Below are 23,251 nucleotides of genomic sequence, written 5' to 3'. Positions count from 1 at the left end.
AAACTACAAACTTGCGTCTAAGAATAGAAACAACAAATAGTGGTAGTTCTGTCATTGCTGACTTTACTTCTGTCTTTCAGCAAAACCTTACGGCCATGTAGGGCTGCCACGATTAGTCGACTAGTCACGATTACGTCGACTATCAAAATCGTCGACGACTGATTTAATAGTCGACGCGTCGTTTGAAGCTTTGTAAGATCACAAAAGACGCAGGAATAAGTAGTAGGATTTAAGAGTGTAATAACGGACTGAAACAGAAGATGGCAGCACTGCATGTACAAGGATGCCAGCTGCCGTTAAACCCCGAAGAAGAAGAAGCTGTGTCCCAGAATTCATAGCGCAGCCCAGCTCAGTTTCCAACAATGGCGGCAGCTACTTAGTTTTAATATTACTCTTATTATTCTTTCTGGGTCACAAAATAAACGTTTAACATATTTTAAGGCGAGAATGTAGCTGTGTAAACCTCAAATATCTGCTCAGTTTATCAGGACACCACATATTTTCAAAAGCGCTCCGACGTTTTCGGAGACGTCTGTTAGCCACTAGCTCGATAGCTAGCCGGGAGCTAGGCTAACTAGAGCCGTGAGAACACCGGACTCCCGGCTAATCGTTTTCAAACCCACCGCCGTCTTTTGCTACTCAGGTTAAACATGATATATAAGTCACTTAGATAACTTAAAAATGTTATTGTTTGGCTTTTTTCAGTGTTTTATTTGTTCCTGAGTAAATTGGTTTGGTTGAGATTAAAGTTATAGTTTTTACACAGCTGAATAAACGTCAAGCAGACAACTGATTATCAGAAGTGTGAGATGCTCGAGAATTTACTCCGGTGTCCTGTTATATTTTAGATAGCAAGGAGTTTATTAAACTTCACTGAAACAATCTGCAAATTTCATTAAACTTTAATAAACTATCATCTTGTCTTTATTTTTAGTTAGCACATACCTTAAACACTTAAAGCTGTAAGCTAATGATAGTTATATAAGAGCAGATGCTGCTGGTGCAATAAGCTGTAGTTTTACGTCCAATGGATGATGATCTGATTAGTCGACTAATCGCAAAAATAATCGGTGACTAGTCGACTATCAAAATAATCGTTTGTGGCAGCCCTACGGCCATGCCTCTGCTCACTCCTTCTACCCTCCTCGTTTCTCTCCTTCATCCTCCCTCTGTAAGGTCTCGTGTCAGGTTTAATGTCTGTCACATCTTGAAGCAAACCCAGAGGCCGGGTCTTTTCTTTTCCCCTCATCCACCCTTTTAAATGTCCGGGCCACGTGCGGTAAAAACCCCGATAATCCCCACCCTCCTTTGCTACTTTTATGACACCTGAAAGGCATTTACATTTGATGCAATTTACAAGGATTATGGAGGCAGATCTAACATTAAAATTAGTTTCTGAAACAGCATGATGTTGATTTTAAATAGAGGAAGACCAAAACAGGCCTTTCATTTTAATTGTGCTACAGTTTATCTGGCTGAAATGTCACTGACAAATCATACAAATTGCAGGTACTTAGCTAGTTCAGTTAACATTACATTCCACAGTTCAGTGAAACAGCATCTCCACCTTTATTTTTTGAAATTTTAAAAATGGGAAACGTGAACGGACTGATAACACACACAATACTGTTCCATAACTCATGTAGGAGAAAAAGAATTGTAGTTTAGTGTTAAGATAGTTACCAAGTACATTTTGACATTACACTAATTTTTACCAATTATTAGGCTACTGCACGTGTTCATATTTCCAACCAATGAAAGCGTCTGGACTTCTTTAAGTTGCTTGAAGATGTTTCAACTCTCATCTGAGAAGCTTCTTCAGTTCTAGGGTCAAATGTCCATGTTCCTCAGGGCTCTGTGCTGGGCCCTAAATTATTTATATTATACATAAATGACATATGTAGCATTTCCAAACTGTTAAAATGTGTATTGTTTGCTGATGATACCACTCTGTATTGCTCAGGTAAAAACCTAGAACAGCTTCTGACTACAGCGGAAAAGGAGTTAAATATATTAAAAAACTGGTTTGATGTAAATAAGTTATCATTAAATATAAAGAAAACAAAATTGATTATTTTTGGCACTAGACAAATGAAAAATGTATCTAAAATCAGGGTTAATGGAATTGAAATTGAAAGAGTGTACGAAAATAAATTTCTTGGAGTGATAATTGATGATAAGCTGAGTTGGAAGTCTCATATAAACCATGTGAAAACAAAAATGTCAAAAACCATTGCTATTCTCTATAAAACAAAGCATGTCCTGAACAAAAAATCATTATACACACTCTATTGTACTCTGTTGCTTCCATATATGACTTACTGTCTGGAGATATGGGGTAATGCATATAAAACGAACACTCTTCCTATTTTCAAGTTGCAAAAAAGAGCTATAAGAATTATAAACCAATCAAACTATATAGAACCAACTAACATTTTGTTTATTAATCTGAATACCCTGAAATTTTATGATTTAGTTGAATATAAAATGGCACAGATAATGTATAAAGCACAAAATAACTTGCTTTGCCCCAGTACTCAGAAGCTGTTCAAAGTCAGAGAGAGTCAATATGACTTAAGGGGAACAGATTTCTTTAAAAAAAACAAGATAAGGACAAATATAAAGCAGAGATGTGTTTCTGTTAGAGGAGTTAACCTGTGGAATAGTTATGACAGTGATTTAAAAAGGTGTAGTTCATTTTCCTTGTTTAAAAATATGTTTAAAAATAGAGTATTAGAAAAATATATATATCAAGAATGAAAAGAGCAAAGAAAAACAAAAACAAAAAACAAAAAAACCTCTTGATTCTTTTGCTTTGATGTAGTTACTTATCTAAGGTGGAAAGTTTTTTGTTTTTTTGTTTTTTTCTTGTTTGTTTGTTTGTTTGTTTTGTTTTTGCTTTGTTTTATTATTTGCTTCGAGCCCTGTGTACAGGAGCTGCATGCTAAAAGATCTTTTGTTAAAAGGGTTGGCGTAATAAGCAAATGCTTCAGCCAATACCTTTTGATTAGCCTTGTCTCATGCTTTCTTGCTTTGTGGTAGATCTTTGTTCTGTCTTCACTGAGATATTTGAATGCTAATCAATAAAAAACATATCATTCATATCACCCTATCAGAGCACTTCGCTCTCGCTCTGCAGGCCTACTTGTTGTTCCTAGAGTATTTAAAAGTAGAATGGGAGGCAGAGCCTTCAGTTTTCAGGCCCCTCTTCTGTGGAACCAGCTTCCAGTTTGGATTCAGGAGACAGACACTATCTCTACTTTTAAGATTAGGCTTCAAACTTTCCTTTTTGCTAAAGCATATAGTTAGGGCTGGACCAGGTGACCCTGAATCCTCCCTTAGTTATGCTGCAATAGACGTAGGCTGCCAGGGATTCCCATGATGCATTGAGTTTTTCCTTTCCAGTCACCTTTCTCGCTCACTATGTGTTAATAGACCTCTCTGCATTGAATCATATCTGTTATTAACCTCTGTCTCTCTTCCACAGCATGTCTTTATCCTGTCTTCCTTCTTTCACCCCAACCAATCACAGCAGATGGCCCCGCCCCTCCCTGAGCCTGGTTCTGCCGGAGGTTTCTTCCTGTTAAAATGGAGTTTTTCCTTCCCACTGTCGCCAAAGTGCTGCTCATAGGGGGTCATATGATTGTTGGGTTTTTCTCTGTATCTATGAAGCGCCTTGAGGCGACTTTTGTTGTGATTTGGCGCTATATACATAAGATTGAATTGAATTGAAATGGTGGAGAGTCCCAGATTTAAGTCCTGTGGGAGTGTCCCCCGCCCCAAAAGGGTGAAGAGGTGAAACGGCTTCAAGCAACTCCAAGAACTCCAGAAGCTTTTCTTTCCAAGCTCCTTAGACTACGATGACTTGGATGACTGAGAACCTTCACAGACATATTTCCAACCATCCATTCCACTTATCCTTGCTAGGTTGCACTGGAGCCTATGCTAGCTACCATGGGGCGAGAGGCAAGGTACACCTTGGACATGGTGTTAGTCTGTCAGAGGGCTAACAAATAGAGACAGACAACCAATCGCACTGATGGGCAATTTAGCATTACCGATTAACTTAACCCCACTAACTGCATGTCTTTGGACTGTGGGTGGAAGCCAAATTACCCATAGAGAACCCATGCAAACACAGCGAGAACATGCAAACTCCACACAGAAACGCCGCGGCCAGATGGTGGAATCGAATCATGAACCTTTTGCTGTGAGGCAACAATGCTAATCACCACGCCACCATGCTGCCTATGTGTTCATATTTCAATAAATATAATTTATTTCAATGTCATGAGGCAAACAACTCACAGAATGGGTAATAATTTATGGCTTTGACTCTTAGCTGGTAACAATGGCTAGGACCTCCAACTGCGACAAGCAGGACCAACCTGATATCTGTGCAGGCGGTATTCTTAAGGAAGTAATGCCCAGTTAATACTGTTAGTAGGAAGCTAGCTTGCCAGATATGCTAATGAATGTCGGTCGGATGAGCAAGTCCAACATTGTCTTTATCTGGAACAATCCATAGCCAGACAAGTTAGCTTAAAGTCAGCCATAATTACAAAATGTTTAGTTGTGTTCATTGTAGACAAAATGAATCAAATTAGAGTACACTTTTTGATTTGTATAGTCATGCCTAATCTTGTGGGTTGAAGCTCCTTTATTCTCCTTCCGATAGATTTTAACAGGAAAACGAAAAGAATTCAGAGAGAGCCTTATCCTGTCTTCCTTCTCTCACCCCAACCGGTCGCAGCAGATGGCCCCGCCCCTCCCTGAGCCTGGTTCTGCCGGAGGTTTCTTCCTGTTAAAAGGGAGTTTTTCCTTCCCACTGTCACCAAAGTGCTGCTCATAGGGGGTCATATGATTGTTGGGTTTTTCTCTGTATCTATGAAGCGCCTTGAGGCGACTTTTGTTGTGATTTGGCGCTATATAAATAAAATTGAATTGAATTGAATTGAATTGAATTGAATAGAGCTCTTCATCTTTGCTTCCAACATGATGTTGGATAACCTCTTCAATGTCACTGTAGTTACATATCTTGTGCGTTGCTGCATTATTATTATATAATCAACAAAAACTAAAACATGGGCTCAGAAAATCTGGGTAAATCACCATCAGCTAATGTTGGTAATAGTGACATGTTCCCTTCTTACCGTTAGTCTCTTGTCAGAGTTGACTTCTATCATTCCTTTGAGCAAAGCTTGGCAGTCAGGAGGTATAAAGTGTGGCATGTGGAATACTCCACTTTTCACTTTCTCTAGAAGCTGCCGCAGGTTGTCATGATCAAAAGGCAAGGCACCCTGGAAAGTGACGGCAGACGATGGAGAGAGAAAGGATGAGATTAAGAAGTACTGGTGGTTTAATCAAAAAGAAGAACTGTTCACCAGCAGCTGGCAACTTTGTGTCAAAATTGTTTTCCCAGTCAACCCTAACCATTTAAAGTCTTTATGTACAGATATCAGAATTGCTTTTTTTGGTCCAACTCTTCTCTCCAAATTGAGATGTATCTCATCTAATAATAGCTGGTGACATTCAGAGTAAGTACCAGCTCCACACGTTACACCTTATGATATCCTGAGGACTAAGGACATGAACATGTAAAGCTGTGGACACCACTGATAACCAAGGCTGCTTCAAGTCCACCTTAAGCAGGATTAGTTTGTGCAATGTGGTATAGTGTCTTGCAGACAAGTCCCAAAAAACTGGAAAGCACTTAGACATGTGCATGGCACCTTGCATTTATGATGTGACAATTGACACGTCGAACTGATAAGCTCTAAGTCATCATCTGTAACGAACTCAGTCCTAACCCTAACTCTAAATCCATCCCAGGGCAATCAGAATTTTTACTTCTTCTTCATGTTAAGTAGTTCTCTCTTGTCTTGGCAATCAGGAAACAAAGAAAAATAATAAATAAATAACTCTAACACATTTCAAAAACTATTCAGATTTTTTCCAGAATGATCCATTTGGCCTTTCTCCAAGATATAAAGTTAGGACAAATCACCCAGGGTGACCTCAGAGGGGTAAAAGCACATGGCAGACCTCAGCCAAGATCTTGGAAATCAGATCACTGTTATTAACCCACATCAAATATTATCCATTGTTTAGCAGTTATTGTGAAAGGACTGTGGAGAAAGACAGGAAAGCTGGGAGGGAGAGCAGGTGAAGACCTGCAGTATATGGCCTCAGGGCAGATTCCCACCTGGACCTCTTTAATAACCTTACAGCATATGGTCCCCAGCTTTCCTTCTTTCTTTTCGTCAAAGAAGAACTTTTTGTTCATCTCTCAACCACAAGCTTCAGTTTTGGGTTACGTGGTTACAGCTAATAACTGAGAGCTCAAAGAGTAAATGTAAATAGACATAAGTCGTACAATCATACAAAAAAAGAAAAGAGTACACAATATAAGAAAGAGAAAAAAAAACCCCAGAAGCTGAGAGAATCTTCTTACCACGAGGAGAGCAAACAGAATGACTCCACAACTCCAAACATCCGCCCTACGACCATCGTACTTCTCACCCTGAAACACCGCAGCGGGTTAATGTTACACATGCAAACACACACAAAAGACATCCTTCATTTAAAGTAGGTAACTCACCCTTATGACCTCTGGGCAAGCATAGTGGGGAGATCTGAAAGGAAAGAATTATTTTATTCACCAAGATATCAAAAATGCTTTCATGGATGTTGATTGTGTTGTGATCTGAGAACACCTGCTTTTTAATCCACGGACTGAAAAGGTGAATCCAGGTAAAACCTACAATCTGTTGCTAATTTTATCATTTTAATCCATACTCCTCCCAATGGGCTGAGCGCTTGAGCTCTTGGTGAATGCTGCCATTGATTATGTAAAAAGCACAATGGATGTTTTATGGGTTGCTTAAAGTCATTAAAATACTAAGATACTGCACACATGCTATCTGTTTTATCCATTACAATAAAACTGATAAGACAACTGAACCACAAAATCTTCTTTGTGGTCTTTGCCCAATGAATCCCATACTCACCCACAGCTGGTTTCCAGCAGACTATCCCCAACTTGTAGCGAGGCCATGCCAAAGTCTGCTATCCTGATGTTGTTCTTCTCATCCAGGAGAAGATTCTCCGGCTTAAGGTCTCTGTGACTGAACATACAAACACTCAATGAAAGCACTGAAGTATTTTTTCCAAGCCGTAAGTAGAAAGAAGAAAGGTACTTATTGGTATATTTGGTTGACTTGTTTGACGTGAACATTCACAGCACAGTGTTTATTAAAGGCTTCTGGAAGAGAAAGCCTCCATGTGGTTCTAATAGGGAACTGGTTTCAATCAGACCAATTATATAAGCAGGTGACATGGCACCCAGATAATGCTAAAACAATCAACCTGTGTTAGAATTCAAACACAGATGGTGATTGTCATGACTATGCCTCCAAAGAGCCAATCAGCAGTGAAACATGTAAGCCAATCAAGTTGTATATGTGTCACGTTCAGTGTACGTTACCCACACATTACTAACAGTCACCAAAATTTGTATCCACTAGGGGTGGGGGAAAAAATCGATACTGTGTAGTATGGTGATATTTTGTTTGCTAATAATGTATCGATACAGGGACAGCAGAAATCGATATTTTGTTACAAAAAAGGTTTTTGTGCTCTGACTTCAGAGCATGTTGATCCTTTTTCTGAGCAAGAATCCTGACATTCCTTCACTGTCCAAATGTGTTTCACTTGTTTTTGGCAGCAATAAACATGACAGTTTACTTATTTTATTTAAGACATGTTTTATTTTAATTAAGTTTAAAACTTTTTTATTCAATGTAAAATTATATTTTGTTTTAATTTACTTTCAAATTCTTCAGTTGCTGAAGGATCTGCATAGTTTTCATAAACTGCATAGTTCAGAATAGCTATAATTGTACCAGATGGTTGATTCAGTTAAGTTGGACTAGACTGTAATACAAACCGTTCAGTTTGTCAACAATAAAACTGAAATGAGACAAAGACTGAGTGTGAGACTTTGATATTAGATAAATGAATATTGATAAAGTTTACCTTTATGTACAGAATCTGAATATCGCAAATTTTTTTAAAAATTGCAATAATATTGTAGCGTGCGTTAAGTATTGTGATAATATCGTATCGTGGGATGTATGGTGATTCCCACCTCTAGTATCCACAGTGTAATTTTGTTTGAGTCACCACTAAATATGAAATGAGGAATTTGAAAAATCGCTGTTATCTAACAGCCACAATCAGCAATTTATTAACAAACAATAAAAAAAATCACAGTCAGCTAGCGTATCGGTTTGGCCCCTAGATGGAAAACCTTGGGGCTCAATCTGCATTTGGTAATAATTCCACCAGAGACAATTCCTCATTCAAGTGGACTGATTATGCTCTTTTCCAAATCCTCATTTTTATTGAAGAACTCTACTAGAGTAGCTTTCCACAACTGATGATTTAAAATAATCCTTTCCTTAAAGCTAGCCTCTCTTTAAGACAATTTTTCTGCCCCTCAAACAACAAAATAGGAAGTGGGCGGTGCCCGATATGACCATATTAGGCATCTTTCCCTCTTATTGAAATCATGAAGACACAAGAGTAGAAAAAATGATCTGAAACTATTAGTGTTTTGAGTCATAGGCACTATAGATACATTAGCTGACCTGAGTATTTGAAGGTTTAATGGCTAATATGAGCACCTACCACTGTTTAAAGCAGTGTTATTGTTTTAACCTTTAAACTTCTAACATAGTCTCATTTGTGCTTTCTTGGCCAGGACACTCATCTAAAAGAGTTTTAATCCTCTACCTTTTTTCCTTGTTAAATAAAAATAAATAAGTGAAATAAAGTTAAATACGAATATTCAATAATATTTATTTTAATTCTCCAAATTCTATTATAATAAGACGATGAGAAGCTAGAATGCGGCTAAATGAATAATGAATTATCTCTCATTTATTCCATCTTGGGAGCCAGTGGGCTAAACCAGCTGCTTGAATATGAAATAGATAAAACAAACCCAGGTCTAATTATCATTCATAACAACCTGTAAGGCCCAGGCAGCAAATATCTGCAGAATCAGTATTTTTGCTTGCAGTTTATCTGATAATATTCATACTGTTCCTTGAGTAGGAGTTTGTAAGCACTGCTTTTACTTGTAGATCTTTAAATTGTCATACTGCTACTAAGTAAAGGATCAGAAAAACTCAGGCAAACGACAAATGAGAAAGGTTTCCTGTAGCTTCTCACTGACCATATGGAGTGACTATGGCAGAAGTCCAGGGCAGAGATGATTTGTCTGAAGAACTTCCTGGCCTCTTTGGGGGTGAGCCTACCCTTCTTCACCAGGTAATCAAATAACTCTCCGCCAGATACATGCTCCAACACAAGGTACCTGGGTCACAGACAAGAAATAAGTAACATAAAAAACAAAAGGTTTATCTCTGCAGTATATCTTCTATGCCATGTGCTTATTTATCTCGCTTTTGTCTTACAGAACATTCTTCCCTTTTTAATTCAGTGTTGTTTCTGCTGTAGCAGAGATCCAGAAGCAGATTATTTTATGTCAGCAGAAAGGAGAAAGACACAGAGATGTACTCACAGGTATTTGTTATTTTCATAGACATCATGCAGCTTCAGAACATGAGGGTGCTCTATTAGTTTAAGAATAGCTATTTCTCTCTCCACCTGCACAGACGGAGGGAGGGAGAGGTGTAGAGAAAGGTTAAGAGAGAGGGAGAGAGAAAAGAGCAAGTTAGAAATGATAGAAATGGAAATGTCAGACAGAAGAGGAAGGGAAATATGATGTAAGACAGCAAGAGGGAGGACACAAGCATATAAAAAAGTTGGGTAAGAATTCAGAATAGGCAGACTTGTTTTTCAACTTCTTTTCAATAGTTAGCTAATAGCTAATGTAGCTAATAGCTACATTTAGTGCAGAATAATCAGAAATAGTAACAAAGCAGAGATGCAATACACAAATTATAATTTAGAACAAAAAGTTCTGAAATTGAAATTGTTAAGAAATCCTGAATCAAATGTGCCCTGTTCTAATACCATTATTTACTTTGCGCAAGCTAGTAAGCAGGTCAAAGCCGTAGTAAGCTAGCTCCATTATGCTAGTTACTAATCAAAATGCTAGTTTAAAGCCTGTGTCTTATCTAAACTTTCATGAAGATAAAGACTTGGCATGTACAGAGTGTGACTGTGAATTTCTGGGCCACTATCCAAGTTAAAAATAACAGTTTGGCACAGCCGTTTCTCTTTTGTTTTGTTTGTTTGTCTTTTAACTTTTAATTATAGAAAAATAACCAAACCTTTTAAAAGTATTTTAGCTCTTCACCACACCATCTCTGAACATTTTAACTAGTGCAAAATTGATGTGTCACCGTACATAAACGTCTACCGCTGCAGTAAATATCATCTTACTTTGACAATACGCAGATATTGTTCAAGAAGGCCCGTATTAGCTTATAGAGCTATTCTGACAAATTATTAGTGCATCCCTTTTTGAGCCTGTGTTTTGTTTTGTTTTTTTGTTACTTCTGCTTTATGGATGAATAACATTTACAACTCATAGCTAACAAACCTCCAAAGAAATACATAATTACGTAATTTTGCTGCTAACATTTTAGCCTCTTTTAGCAAGCAGCTTCTTAGCTAGCAGGGCTACTATGGTTGAGTCATTTTGTCTCTCAGAGACCATAGTTCAAATTCCACACAGAATTAATAATTGATGTCAATGATGTTTGGTTAGCATCTGAAAACCAAAATTATTTTCTAGGTTTATGAGACCAGGCCGTGTCAGTTGATTCCAGGAGCAGTTTTCTGTATAACTTATATAGTTACATTTTTTTTTATTAATCTTTGATCAGTCAAATATGATGAAACCAACGCAAAAGCTAGTTTTTCTGTCTAAAGGCCATTCTCAAGATTTATCTGACTAAATTCAGTACTTGTACTTCCTTAGACATATTATATCATATCATATTAGCTATTGCTAAACTTTTTATGCTTATTGCTTATGTTTTATTACAATACATGAAAATATGGATGCCTATTTTTTAAAAGAAATGTAATTTTAAGTGTTCCTTTTAAATATTTATTCATTCATTCAGCTCTAGTAGCTGTCCACAGCATGACCTATTATAGAGCAGAACACGTGGCAGAGAACTAGGCGCAGCATTGATTTTCCTTCCACACTGCCAGATTGATTGCTGGACAGTAAATTCGTGTCATGTCTACTGTCTTTTAAATACTTTACAGCTGAAAAATATAGTCTGAAATGCCCTAAAAGTTTAAACAAAGACCTTTGTGAAGCCATTTAAGGACTACTTGTTGTCTCTGTAAAACACATCTATGAAAAACTGCTTGGTTTAATTGAATACAACAGGACTGTGACGCAAGAAATATATTTTAAGACAGCATAAAACTAAACATATATGAAAAAGTCTAGAGCCACACAGCGATATCTTTATATTTTGGTAGGAAATTGGGAAATATGAGCAGCAATTTATTGAAACATTCAAAAATGTACAGCAATACAGTATATGACGTAAAAATATTGGTCATACTACATATAAGTCAGTATTTAGTATGACCACATTTATTCTTCACCATAGTCTGAACTCTCTGAGGCCATTTTCTTGTAATTTCTTAAACTAGTCTTCAGGAATAGTCCTCAAGGCTTCTTGAAGGACATCAAAAACTTTTCTTTGGAAACTGGCTGCCTTTTGTTGTCTGTCAACATGATTCCTGCTTCAACACAACTGAGGTCAACTTTCAGATACTGTTCAAGTTTCAAAGAGAGCCACCTGGACTTCTTTTGCGTTTCTGAGACGGTTCTCCTTCTTCGGGTCATCGACTGCAGATAGTTTTTAGGCCTGTCATTTCTTTTGTCCACCACTTGTTTTTAAAGGAAGCGGTGTCTGAAAAGGGCTGGGAAAATCATCAAAGACCCCAGTCACCCATCACATGGACTCTTCACCCTCCTGCCCTCTGGGAGGCGCTACAGGACTAAGACCACCAGGTACCGGAACAACTTCTTCCCCACAGCTGTCAGACTCCTGAACTCCTGACATCTGACCCACGTTAAACTCATGGACTGAACATACACACACCCACAACCACCTACACACACACATGGACAACTGTGCCCTCAAACACACAATAATAACATGGACTGAACCACCATTCACAACCACCAGCACTTTATAGCCTCTGTAGAAATTATCCACATATCTCACTGATCTTAACTGCACTTCTGTATAGTTCTGTGTAAATAATCATTCTGTACGTACGATAATTTTTAATCCTACAACTGTTTATAATTTGCATAGTTCACATTTCTGTATAGTTTTTTATTTCATATTTATATCCTGTTCATAGCCTGTTCTTAGCTTGTATTCACTACAGCCTGTACATACTTATAGTTATAGAATATTCATAACATACTTCATACCGTGTACATTATAACATCCCATAATAGACCCATTTCTGTAATATACTTACATATCTATATTATTGCTAATATATATTGTAATATATCTATATCATGGCTAAAGCACTTCTGGATGGATGCAAACTGCATTTCGTTGCCCTGTACCTGTGCATGCGCAATGACAATAAAGTTGAATTCTATTCTATTCTATTCTATTCTAAAGACACACCACACATGACAAGATTTGCCATGTTTTGGAATCACTTTGTTGGTGCAAAAAATATAATTTTTTTGTCTGTCAAACTGTTCTTTGACATTTTATTTTGCATATTCAGCTAAAGAAATTGGTACAAATGATGTGTTTTAGCAGCACCAGCACTAACTCTTTGCTAAGTTGTCCGTTATGTGTGGACACAGCACTGGTTCATCCCTTGAATTTTGTGCCTTTTTAAGCTTGAGTGATTCAGGGCATTTGTCACGTGCTATTGGTGAATGCTGCTTTTTTCCCAACACAGTTATCAGACTATAGAAAGAAAACATTATTTTGTATTGTTCTGATGAAATAAACACACACATGGAGCAGGTTCGTGATGTTTAAGCCAAACATACCAGATGTGTGATGTATACCTGCCTCACCGTGAAATCTTGAGCTATCCGGTGTTTTTAGGATGCTGACATTTTTGCACATCTTAAAACATATGCTAGCACCGTGCTGCACATCTAGCGCCTAAAGTGTGTCTTGTGCAACCTGCCAGTTCTAAAAAAGACAAACCCTGTAAAGCTCCAAGCAATCAACCACATTAAAAACGCCAACATGAACAAGCTATTTAGATTTCAGTTCAGTCCAGTGTATTTCAGCTGCAGTTGCTTTCATCAGAGGGCTTAATTAGCAGAATGAAATCATCCCTATTGTTCGGTATACAGAAGCAGTGCCCACACACACTCGGCAGCTCCAAGTTCCAACACACTGCCGGGCTTTTCCTGACAAAAATAAAGACTCATTTTCTGCTGCTATTTCTGCAGAGTGCAAGCTTAACATGATTTGAGCTTGGCAGCCACCATAATGACAGCCACAGTGACTATATGCACGGCACAGCTAGAAAGACAGCTGGATAAGTAGATGAGGTGAATTTGGAGTGCTGTACCTTCATTAGAACCGATTCAGAGAGCTTCTCTCTGTTGACGATCTTTATGGCCACCTTCTGCCCTGTTATACAGTGGACACCCAACTTCACAAGTCCTGAGAAGCAAGACAGAGGGAGGAGAAGAGAGCATCTGAATATCGCAGATCATGATGCGGTGTGAATAACAGGAAGGAAGGGATGTCATGATTAATTCAAAAAGCTTTATTCTTCCAACTCAGCTTCAAAAAATGATTTAGAGTTATCTCCATTCTCAGAAACCTCCTCAAAAATGTTTAGCTTTTGGGAGACCCTTTAAGAAGGCCGTGGAGGGATAAAACTACAGGAGATGAGAAGACTTAGTGTACAGAATAAAGACGGATTAAACCATGAGGTTCGATATTACAGAAATGTTAAACTGGCTTTGCAGTGGGGTGTTACACCCCGGCGCACCTTGCAGACGCCCTGTTTTTTGCGTTACTCTGCAGGGTGCCTACCTGTCTGTCCCTTCCCGAGGGTCTTCTCCAGCCGGTAAGGCCCCACAAACTGACTGGACTGGCCCACCGTCAGCTCTTTGCTGCTCATCCTTCCCGAGATGAAATTCTATTCCAGATATAAGGCAAATCAAGATAGCGCTCGCTCCTGCTCCGTGCGTAATGCCGTAACGCACATTACAGGCGGCTATACGGCGGTGCAGAGAGGAGGAAAGGAGAAGAGAGGAGGTGCGGACTGGTCGTGATCTAAAGCCGGGCCTCGCAGGCTACTCCCATGCAATTGTTTGTCATGCGGTCAGGAGTGAGAACCGGTCCTGTTTCCACTCTGTAAATCCAGAGTCTTTCAAGTCAGTTACCAAAGCACAGGAAGCGGCATCATTGAAGGGAAAGGTAGGAAAAGATCAGAGATGAGGACGTGTGAGGTTTGGCCGGTACCAGAGATGGGAGATGCCCACAGAGGTGCGAACAGTCACATTAAACCCACCCCCCTGCTATAAATAACTGTAGTTTAAAGCTGATTGATCCTATATAGCTTATGCAGCTGGCCAAGAGTACAGCAGTAACGAAAAATCTCATTCAGACCTGGACAGGAAGGCTACATTTGCCACAGATTGATTTCTGTAAGAGCAGTCTCAAATATCCGAAGCCAGAATGCCCTGATCGATATCAGGGACCCCCGTTCTTCTGTTGCCGTCCAAAAAAAATGTTTTCATAATCCTCCCGAGCCCGTACATTCCCCTCTTCCTGTCAAGTCGGGCCTCATTTGGTCACAATCTGCCTTTCTGTGTAGATGCGGCGTTGCCCAGATAACAATCTATTATCACAAACAGCATCAGCAAGAAGAATGGGTTTTCCAATATCCGGTGCACACTTTGGCTCGCCCCCTCCCCGGCCCTGCATCAGGAAATAGAGGAAGAGGGGGAAGAGCATCAAAAAGGCAAACAGCCTCGGGGGCAGACCGGGCCAGACGGCCGAAAGGCGTGCTGGCTCGGGACAGCTGCAGCGTGGAGAGGTGCGCTCGGTGCGCCGGGGGAAGGATCAGCGCTCAACCCGGTGATTAATCCCGCTTCTAGAAACAACAAGCATCCTCAGCTGGCCTGGTGGTAGCCGACTCCCCGCCTCTCCTCTTCCCCTGCTCCCCCTCCCTCTCTCTTCTTCTTCTCTGTCTTTCCTTTCTTTCTCGCTGGCCGGTTTTGCTCATGATATCACCGCATCTCCTCCCTTAGCCGGCTGCTTCGTGCACAAGGAGCAGAAAAACAAACGCTAAATAAGTGAAAACATTTTAGTTTCGAGTCTTTCAGGTAGTCCGAAGTTGGCCGCATCCATGGGAGTGTTTATCATTGACGGGATGTCCTCCTCTACTCTGCCGCTACCCGTTTTTTACCCCTCTTGTTTCCTCCACCTATTACACTCCTCCTCCTCCTTTTCATGGGTCAGCATCAGCATCCGGGTTCCATAGTTCCCGCCCCACCCCTCCCTGGTGCTACGCCTCTACCTCGTCCAACTCCCCACCTCCCCCTCCCCACCCATCTTTTTAACTACTGCAAAGTTCCACAATGCTGTTTGTGACTGACTGCAACAACAACATAAGCGTATTTTTTAAAAAGGCACATGACCACGTGAACATCAGCATCACAGATGCACACAAATAAATAATTGGTTCAGTACAAATAATGGCAAAATGCCAACAGAAATCTCGTTTGTCATTTTTTAAATGGAAGCCAACATTATGACATTTCTATTGTTACAATGTTGGCTTCTATTTAAAGTTATATTAGCGCCAGTTATAATGTGATGTAGCCTTAATGCAGTCAGTCACGCAATTGATGTGTTACTTTGCACATGCGCAGCACGCAGAAAAATCTGTCTGGCAAAACCTTTGAACAACACACAGATGAAGAAAGTGTAAAAGTTCGATTGTATTGTTTCTTTGTTTTTCTGCAGGTTAGATGCAGCTGCTGTTCAGGTTCTGGTTTTAGATTTTATTACTGTACATGACTGCAACTGTAACAGGATCATTCCATATAAAATGAATCCAGTCTGCCAGTTGTTAACCCCTCAGAATCAGCTTTTATTTTTCTTTTAATACCTGTCTGGGTTACAGGAAACACTGGAGTGAACGAGGTGGGCATCAAGAACATAATACTACCAGGGTAGAATTTGAAAGGATAACACTGAAACCACTGAAGGCTCCAAATTGAGTGTTAAAAATGAAAAAATGAGTGTACTGTATTCAACACATGGAAGGAGTCACAGCCAGAAGACAAGTCTGGTGTCAAAGTGTAGATTAAAAGAAGAACTTTCATATACTATAACTTGGTTTGACCAGCCGCTTATACCTGTCCCACATGCTGTTATCCTTTAACATTTACCCAGAAAGCACTGTTTCAGTTGTAATGCTAATGCTAATCCCCCTATATTTAAGACGTTCTGAACGTTTAACATTGCAGATAAATAAATAAATGAAAATGTAATTTTCAGCACGGTGGTTAGCACTGTTGCTGCACAGCAAGAAGGTCCTGAGTTCAATTCCACCATCAGGTCTTTCTGTGTGGAGTTTGCATGTTCTCCCCGTGTTTGTGTGGGTTCTCTCCGGCTTCCTCCCACCGTCCAAAGACATCCAGCTTGTGGGGATAGGTTGATTGGATAATCCAAATTGTCACTAGGTGTGAATGTGAGTGCGAATGGTTGTCTGTCCCTGTGTGTTGGCCCTGCGACAGACTGGCGACCTGTCCAGGGTGTACCCCGCCTCTCGCCCTATGACAGCTGGGATAGGCTCCAGCGCCCCCCACGACCCTGAAAAGGAGAAGTGGAAGCGAATGGATGGATGGATGGAAAATGTAATTAAAAATAAATATGTAAATAAATGAAAAACAGCCAACTCAGACCTGAGGACTGTTACTGCATCTAAGAAACAAAAATGTAACGGTAAATTTTTGTATGCTTTCAACGGTTACTATACTAAAAAAATATCTGATTCTGTGGGTGTCGGGTGGGAGGCATTTACTAATAAATTTGTAATTTGCTTGACTGTCACAGAAATTCAAACTTACAAATATTTTGGGCATTTAGTTGAAAATAATTGCAGGCAGCAAGGCTCTATACTAGGGCCACTCCTCCTCCTACTCGTGGTTGCTAAGAGACGACCTCCCAGTTTGAAAAAATGAATCCAACAGGATTTAATCAACTTCCAAACACTCCCAAGTTAAATGTCCAGCAGCTGACTTCGTGTCAGCTGCCTTTTTAGAGTTTGGCAAAAAGACACCACCCCCCCACCACCACTGCTTTTTGCCCTTTTGTAACTACTGTGTGTCTGGCAGCCTGGGATTATTTTATAATGCAGCCTTTATACTCTATTAAGGCTTAAAGTTAGGGGTGTGGCTTCTTAGACTGACAGATGGATCCTAAAAGTGGTGACTTGTGGCCTTGCTGTGTGCAGAACCTCTCCTCCACTAAGTGGAGTCACAGTTTTTGTCCTTTTTAGGTGTGTTTTTGTCGGAAGTATCTAACAAATAATGCTTTGTTGCTAATACAAACAGCCTATCCTAGAGGTCTGTGCTCTTGGTGAGTTCAATTCTGATGTATATATGCTCAGCTATTTAGCACCAGTGAGCAGGTATTTGTGACTAGTGTGCTTTGCAAACTTTACTGTTGCTCGACCCTCTTGTACAAATATGTTCACTTCTGACTTAAACCCCCCCAACATGGCCTAAACACTAACTGCTGGCTTTCAAAAACCAATGTGTGACTCTGTGCTGGTCTCTCACATACAGTTTGTGGTGTTCATGCTGATTGTTGTTGCTCTGTTTTCCATCTTAAGAATTTGTTTGCATGACTTTATTCCACCTAGAATACTTTGAGTGCTTCCTTAAGATCCAGCTAGCACTCAAACGTCTCTCTGTGACAGGACTGGCAGCCCCAAAACACTGGAATCAGTTTTTAATGAAGAATAAGATCTATAAACCCACTCACAGCAGTAGCTATTACGGGCTATCAGCCATATAAGCTTGTAGCAGTGAGCATTTGATTTCTAGGAGGAAACGTTACTCTGTTATTGGAGGATAAAGCAATGGGGTCAAAAGCAAGAAATCAATCAAGTAAGTGGACAATAAAATCTTTAATAGCAGTTGTTTCCAGGGTCAGGAATAACTTGGCTTACAGGCACACGGTTTGCACATAAGCAGTGTATATATAGCAGCACTCTGGTTTCTTTTCTTTCATTGCTAATCTAGTTCACAACTGATGTTAAGACTACAGTGTGGCCAGCCATGCTTGAATCTAGGTTAGAAACATTTAGCATTAGTGCTTCGTGTATAGCAGACCTCAGTGACCCCAGGGACAGATCAATGCACACACACACACAAAACCAACGCAAAACCACTGGGTGCTGCATCACTGTATGTGATTAAATTTCCACATTGTGATAACTGTATGACGTACCCAAATCTTAATCCCTTTTAATCTTAATCTGTGGATAGAGTCAGGTTGATGTGGCTCAGATTATCCTACAGTGCTTTGTGAGTCTGTAAGTCCACTCATGCCAGGTTATCTTTTGTGTCACAGATGCTGTTTTTATCTCATTACACATTAAAATTCTACATTTGTGCACATTATTCATTAGTCAAAGATAGAGGAGCACAAAACTTGATTTTCACAAGAGTAAAATAAATCTTTTGCTTTCATAGATGAGTCTGTGTAACTGCTGGTGTAAGTGCATTTTCCAACCACAGGGTGGTGCTGTTAGGCTACTACACTAGCGCCTTTCTTTTTTTCCTCTTGATGGAATTTTCTAGCTACAAAGTTGCAGTGCCCATCAGTTTTATAAAAGATTTGAAATTTTGACACATCAGACCACATGGCAGTTTTCTGCCTTAGCCAATGTTAAATAATTCATTGACAGAGAAGAAAGGAGCCAGTCTGGATTTTGTTTATATCTGGCTTTGCATTTCTGAGTGTATGGGCAGGTGATCTTCATCCTTCCTTACCCACCGTGTATCTTATAGCACTTCATTCCAACGGTTATAGCCTAAAGGGTAGTGGTTTCAAAATGTGGGAGCTTGGTGTGTGCCTGACCAGGTGCCACCAGGCCAAGGTTTGTCCACCAAATGCACACCATCAGGCTCCCGTGCAATATCTGGCTCCAAGAGGAGCTCGAATCCATACAGTTCAGTCACTGTGTGAAGCTGGAACCAGTCTGGCATAAATTGGTAGCAACATGGTTGCCAGAATCAAAGGGATGCACAAACATTCGTCGTGACCTGATTTATAGATGAAATTTCTTGCACCAAAGAAATACATGTAGCTACATGTCTGTGCAGCTACATGTCTGTGCAGCTACATAGGCTGGTATGTGCACAGACCAAGGAGGACTACTTCATAATATATGTTAAAATGTTTGCACACACACACACACACACTTCCCCTTTTAGACTCTTCTCTTGAGAGTCAGACAGAAATACTGCATCTCCTCCCCCCAGGGGAATCTTCCTGAGGCATTTAGCATTTAGGTTGTTGGACACGGTATATCTGATGTCAAGCACAGAGCAGGCAGTGCGACACAGTGTTCCTGTAACATATGCTCCACATTATGATTGATGTTACTATTTCTTGTGCTGAAGAAAGGGTCCTTATACAGTCAGGCCTACAGACTGACTGTGGACATTACACGGACACATGTGCATCTGTGTTTGAGAATGTAGGACATGATGTGTCCTGTCAGGTGTTGATAGCTGGGGAATATTTCTGGAAACATAGCGTGGCTGCTCGGACAATATGTGCATATGTGTAGCGTTGCATAATGTGGGCTGCTGGTCACATTTTCTTCAGTACAGTTGACTTAGACTCTCTGATTTTCAGATCAGCAGAGGTTATAATCTTAACCCTGCCTTCAACTCATCACAGAGGACGCCTTAGAGCTCAGAGGGTTAAACAGGAAAGACAATTTCAAAGAAGAAAGAAGACCTTATGGAAAGTGAGTGGAGGGTCTTTGGCTCCCTCTTGTGCTCACTATGGGTACTTTTACAAATAAGAAGTGGATACAACTGTGGACAGATTTTGTATGAACATGTTTTTTTAAAGTAAAAGAAAAATTATTGCAGGAGTAAAAAAAAGTGTTTTGATGTGTCTAGAAAAATGTTTTTATCACACTGGTGCTACTTTCTGAATGTAATAATACCTCTTTTATACCTCTGAAGTGACTGTACGGTACTACTGCAAATTATGCAGTGTGTTATGTACTTTTTCTATATGTCTGAAGTATCATAAACATGTACAAACTCGAGACCTCTTGAAAGCAAGGCTCTGTGTGAAAGCTGAGGACAGACTAATCTGGGAATGTATCGGTGTGATGCCAAAAAGAGTCTGAATTTACCCCCTGGGGCTGGATTAGGACAGCCACACAGACAGCTGACAGTAAAGGCCCATGTTTGAGGCTTCTTGCTTGAACAAGTTGAATGACTGGGGGTAGATGTTGAATTTCCCTCTCTTCAGCAATTTATAACCTTACGTAATCCCTGCTGTTGGTGTATCTATGGCAACATGCAAGATATATATGATTATGTATAAGTCCAAATGGTATATAGGATGGTAATATATACTGTAGCACCTATATTGGATTTACTACCTACTCTGTCATACACCGATCATCTGCAATATTTACACTAGAACAGGAAACCCATAAAAGATTCATGTATAATACTGTTCATTCTGTTACAGTGCAATGTTCTTCATTTCTGACATTCAGCTACCCAATAAACCATTGCTACAGTGGAAGTGGTCTCAGACACTTCACCTCACCAAAATGCAAATGCTGTTGAAGTCCAGTCTCCAAACTCCCTCAGGTTTAAATTTAATCGAGCATTTCAAGGATGTGTCAGAAAAAGTTTGATCTACACAAAGATCTTGATCTACCTCACTTACGTGTGTTGTCAGTGAATTTCAAAAATACAGGAAGTTGTGGACTTACTGGAAAGGACCACTACAATGCTGAACTGTAACTGGCACATTAGCTTCTCGCTTTCTTGCTAACATTTGTTGCAACTTGTAGAACCTTTGCCCAAACAGTTATTTTGCACTGAGAACAGCAAGATATGTAAAGTTATAATTAGGGATGGGTATTGATAAGATTTTCACGATTCCGATTCAATTTTCGATTCTGTTTAACGATTTGATTCTTGATCGATTCTTTTTTAAAAAGGAGAACACTAAAGTTGATTAGCTTAGAACTTTGTTTTATATCTTCTCTTTGAACAAGATAGGAATTTAGGAGTAACATGGCCTTACAAACCCAACAGTGAGATCTTAAGAGATCCACAGCCTACGGCTCTTCAATGGGGTGTCAGACTCTGTCTGTCTCATCATGGTCACTAAATGCACAGTAATGGCAGGTTTGTAATGAGGCAGATCGCGCTAACATAATATGCACTGTTAGTTGATTATTTACCTGCCGCATTAACGGGAGAGGACGTGCAAACGTTACCGCTGCTGCTGGGTTGAGATTCACGAGTCCGGAGCGGAATTAAAAACACGACATTCATTTAAGGTCATCGTGCGTTTTGTGAGCAAATGCTTTTGCATATTCGTAGTGTTTCCTCCCTTAAATGAAATATCTACTTTGCAAGTATTGCAAGTTGCCCTGTTGTCATCCGTTCTCATAAAGTATAATCAAACTTTTGAGCGTTTGAGCCGCCATGTTTCCTGCCAGGTAAGTGACGCTCCGCAATGTGGTGACGTCATTCGGGGAAACTGGAATCGATAAGGGAATCGTTTGCAAAAAGGGCAAACAATTCCAAGGAATTGAAACAGTGGGAACCGGTTCTCAACAAGAACCGGTTTTTGATACCCATCCCTAGTTATAATGTAACCTAAAATATTGTGTGAAACTCTGGTTTGCTGGGTTATCAAGATTGCCAACATTCATGAAGGGGACAACCTCTAGAACTCAAAAATCGTCTTTTTATAGACTTTTTATAGACTCTTCATTAAAAACTGATTCTTGTGTTTTGGGTCATACTGGCTGCCAGTTGTGTCACAAAGAAACGGTTGACCATTTGGCTTTGAAGCTAGCCTTTAAAGTATTTTAGTCTGAATACAGTTAATCAAGCAAAGCTGATTGATCTAACGGACGGAAAACAGAACAGTCATGGTCAAAAAGCCAGGTATAAATAAGAAAATAATAAAAAATAATAATAAAATGTTTAGACCTCTATTAATAGTTTACACCTTCATTACAAGTCATCCAGCTGTACAGTTATGTTAGGGGCATGTCAGCAGTGTCCCCATCAAATCTGCTCTCCGTCACTACTCTGACTCATTGAACTTGACCTTGTCTCTTTGTGTGTGCTGTTAGTGCCATTTGGAGCATTTTTGCAGATTGCCTGACTGATGATGTGCTTTGCTGTGTGGTACAAACCATCCAACAAATTTGTCCTTCAGACTTGGTGAGTGAGATTCTAGTATTTTATTAGTTTTAACTATCTTATATGTTAGGGTGACCATATTTTGATTTCCAAAAAAAGAGGACACTTGGCCCATTCATGAGGAAGTTTAATAATACTGTTTGCTTAAAGAAATTTTTAACACATTTAAACGATGCCTTCTCTGTGCAGTTAATGAATGGTGAAACAAAAATGTCATTTAGGCTTTTACAAGTCATCAAGGGCAAAAAAAAAATAACTCAAAAACCTCTGGAATTAAATAATGGTGCAGAAAGAATGCCTCATCTTTAGAAGAAAAATTACCGGGACCGTACGAGGGAAATATATTTTGCAGTTTATCTGAAAAGCTCCACTTGCGCTTTGACGTCTTTTAAACATCATCATCTGTCTGTGCGGTCTGTGAGCGCAGAACAAGCTCACAAAGCATCAGCTCGGAGATAACATCACACATATGGTTCCTCTGTAGGCCCATAGAAAAACCCGGACATTTTCATCAATCTCGAAAATCCTCCCGGATGCTCCTGACAGAACGTGAAAAGTGAACATGTCCGGGGAAAAGAGGATGGTTGGTCACCCTATTATATGTGTACAGCAACCAAGCTAGCTAGCATTAGCTGATAACTTGGAACTCCACTGTTTCATCCTTAGCATCAAAATGCTAACACTGAAGATAGCTAAGCATTAACAGTCCCTAGACAAACCAGTGCTTAGGACATATTTACTTTATAAACTGTCATTAATAATTAATATATATGTTTTTGAAAAAGTGTCAGT

The 23,251-nt window shown here is 39.7% G+C and overlaps 1 protein-coding gene across 2 annotated transcripts in view; it reads right to left on the bottom strand.

The window, feature by feature from the left end:
- Positions 1-15,458, bottom strand: part of LOC102796210 (serine/threonine-protein kinase BRSK1-like) — a 43,416-nt gene extending 27,958 nt beyond the window's left edge. For both annotated transcript variants that reach the window (XM_087837233.1, XM_087837234.1), the window contains exons 1-8: positions 14,046-15,458; positions 13,573-13,667; positions 9,590-9,675; positions 9,242-9,382; positions 7,011-7,127; positions 6,602-6,635; positions 6,455-6,523; positions 5,154-5,300 (exon numbers count right to left, since the gene is read on the bottom strand). In XM_087837233.1, coding sequence (XP_087693359.1) covers positions 5,154-5,300; positions 6,455-6,523; positions 6,602-6,635; positions 7,011-7,127; positions 9,242-9,382; positions 9,590-9,675; positions 13,573-13,667; positions 14,046-14,133 — 777 coding nt within the window. In that variant the 5' untranslated portion in view covers positions 14,134-15,458. The remainder of the gene's footprint in view (positions 1-5,153; positions 5,301-6,454; positions 6,524-6,601; positions 6,636-7,010; positions 7,128-9,241; positions 9,383-9,589; positions 9,676-13,572; positions 13,668-14,045) is intronic.
- Positions 15,459-23,251: the final 7,793 nt, after the last annotated feature.

The sequence above is a fragment of the Neolamprologus brichardi genome, unplaced genomic scaffold, assembly GCF_056152115.1.
Source record: "Neolamprologus brichardi isolate AB-2024 unplaced genomic scaffold, ASM5615211v1 NODE_ptg000031l+_length_7269946_cov_1, whole genome shotgun sequence".
Classification (NCBI taxonomy): domain Eukaryota; kingdom Metazoa; phylum Chordata; class Actinopteri; order Cichliformes; family Cichlidae; genus Neolamprologus; species Neolamprologus brichardi.
This window is presented reverse-complemented; position numbering and strand designations above follow the sequence as displayed.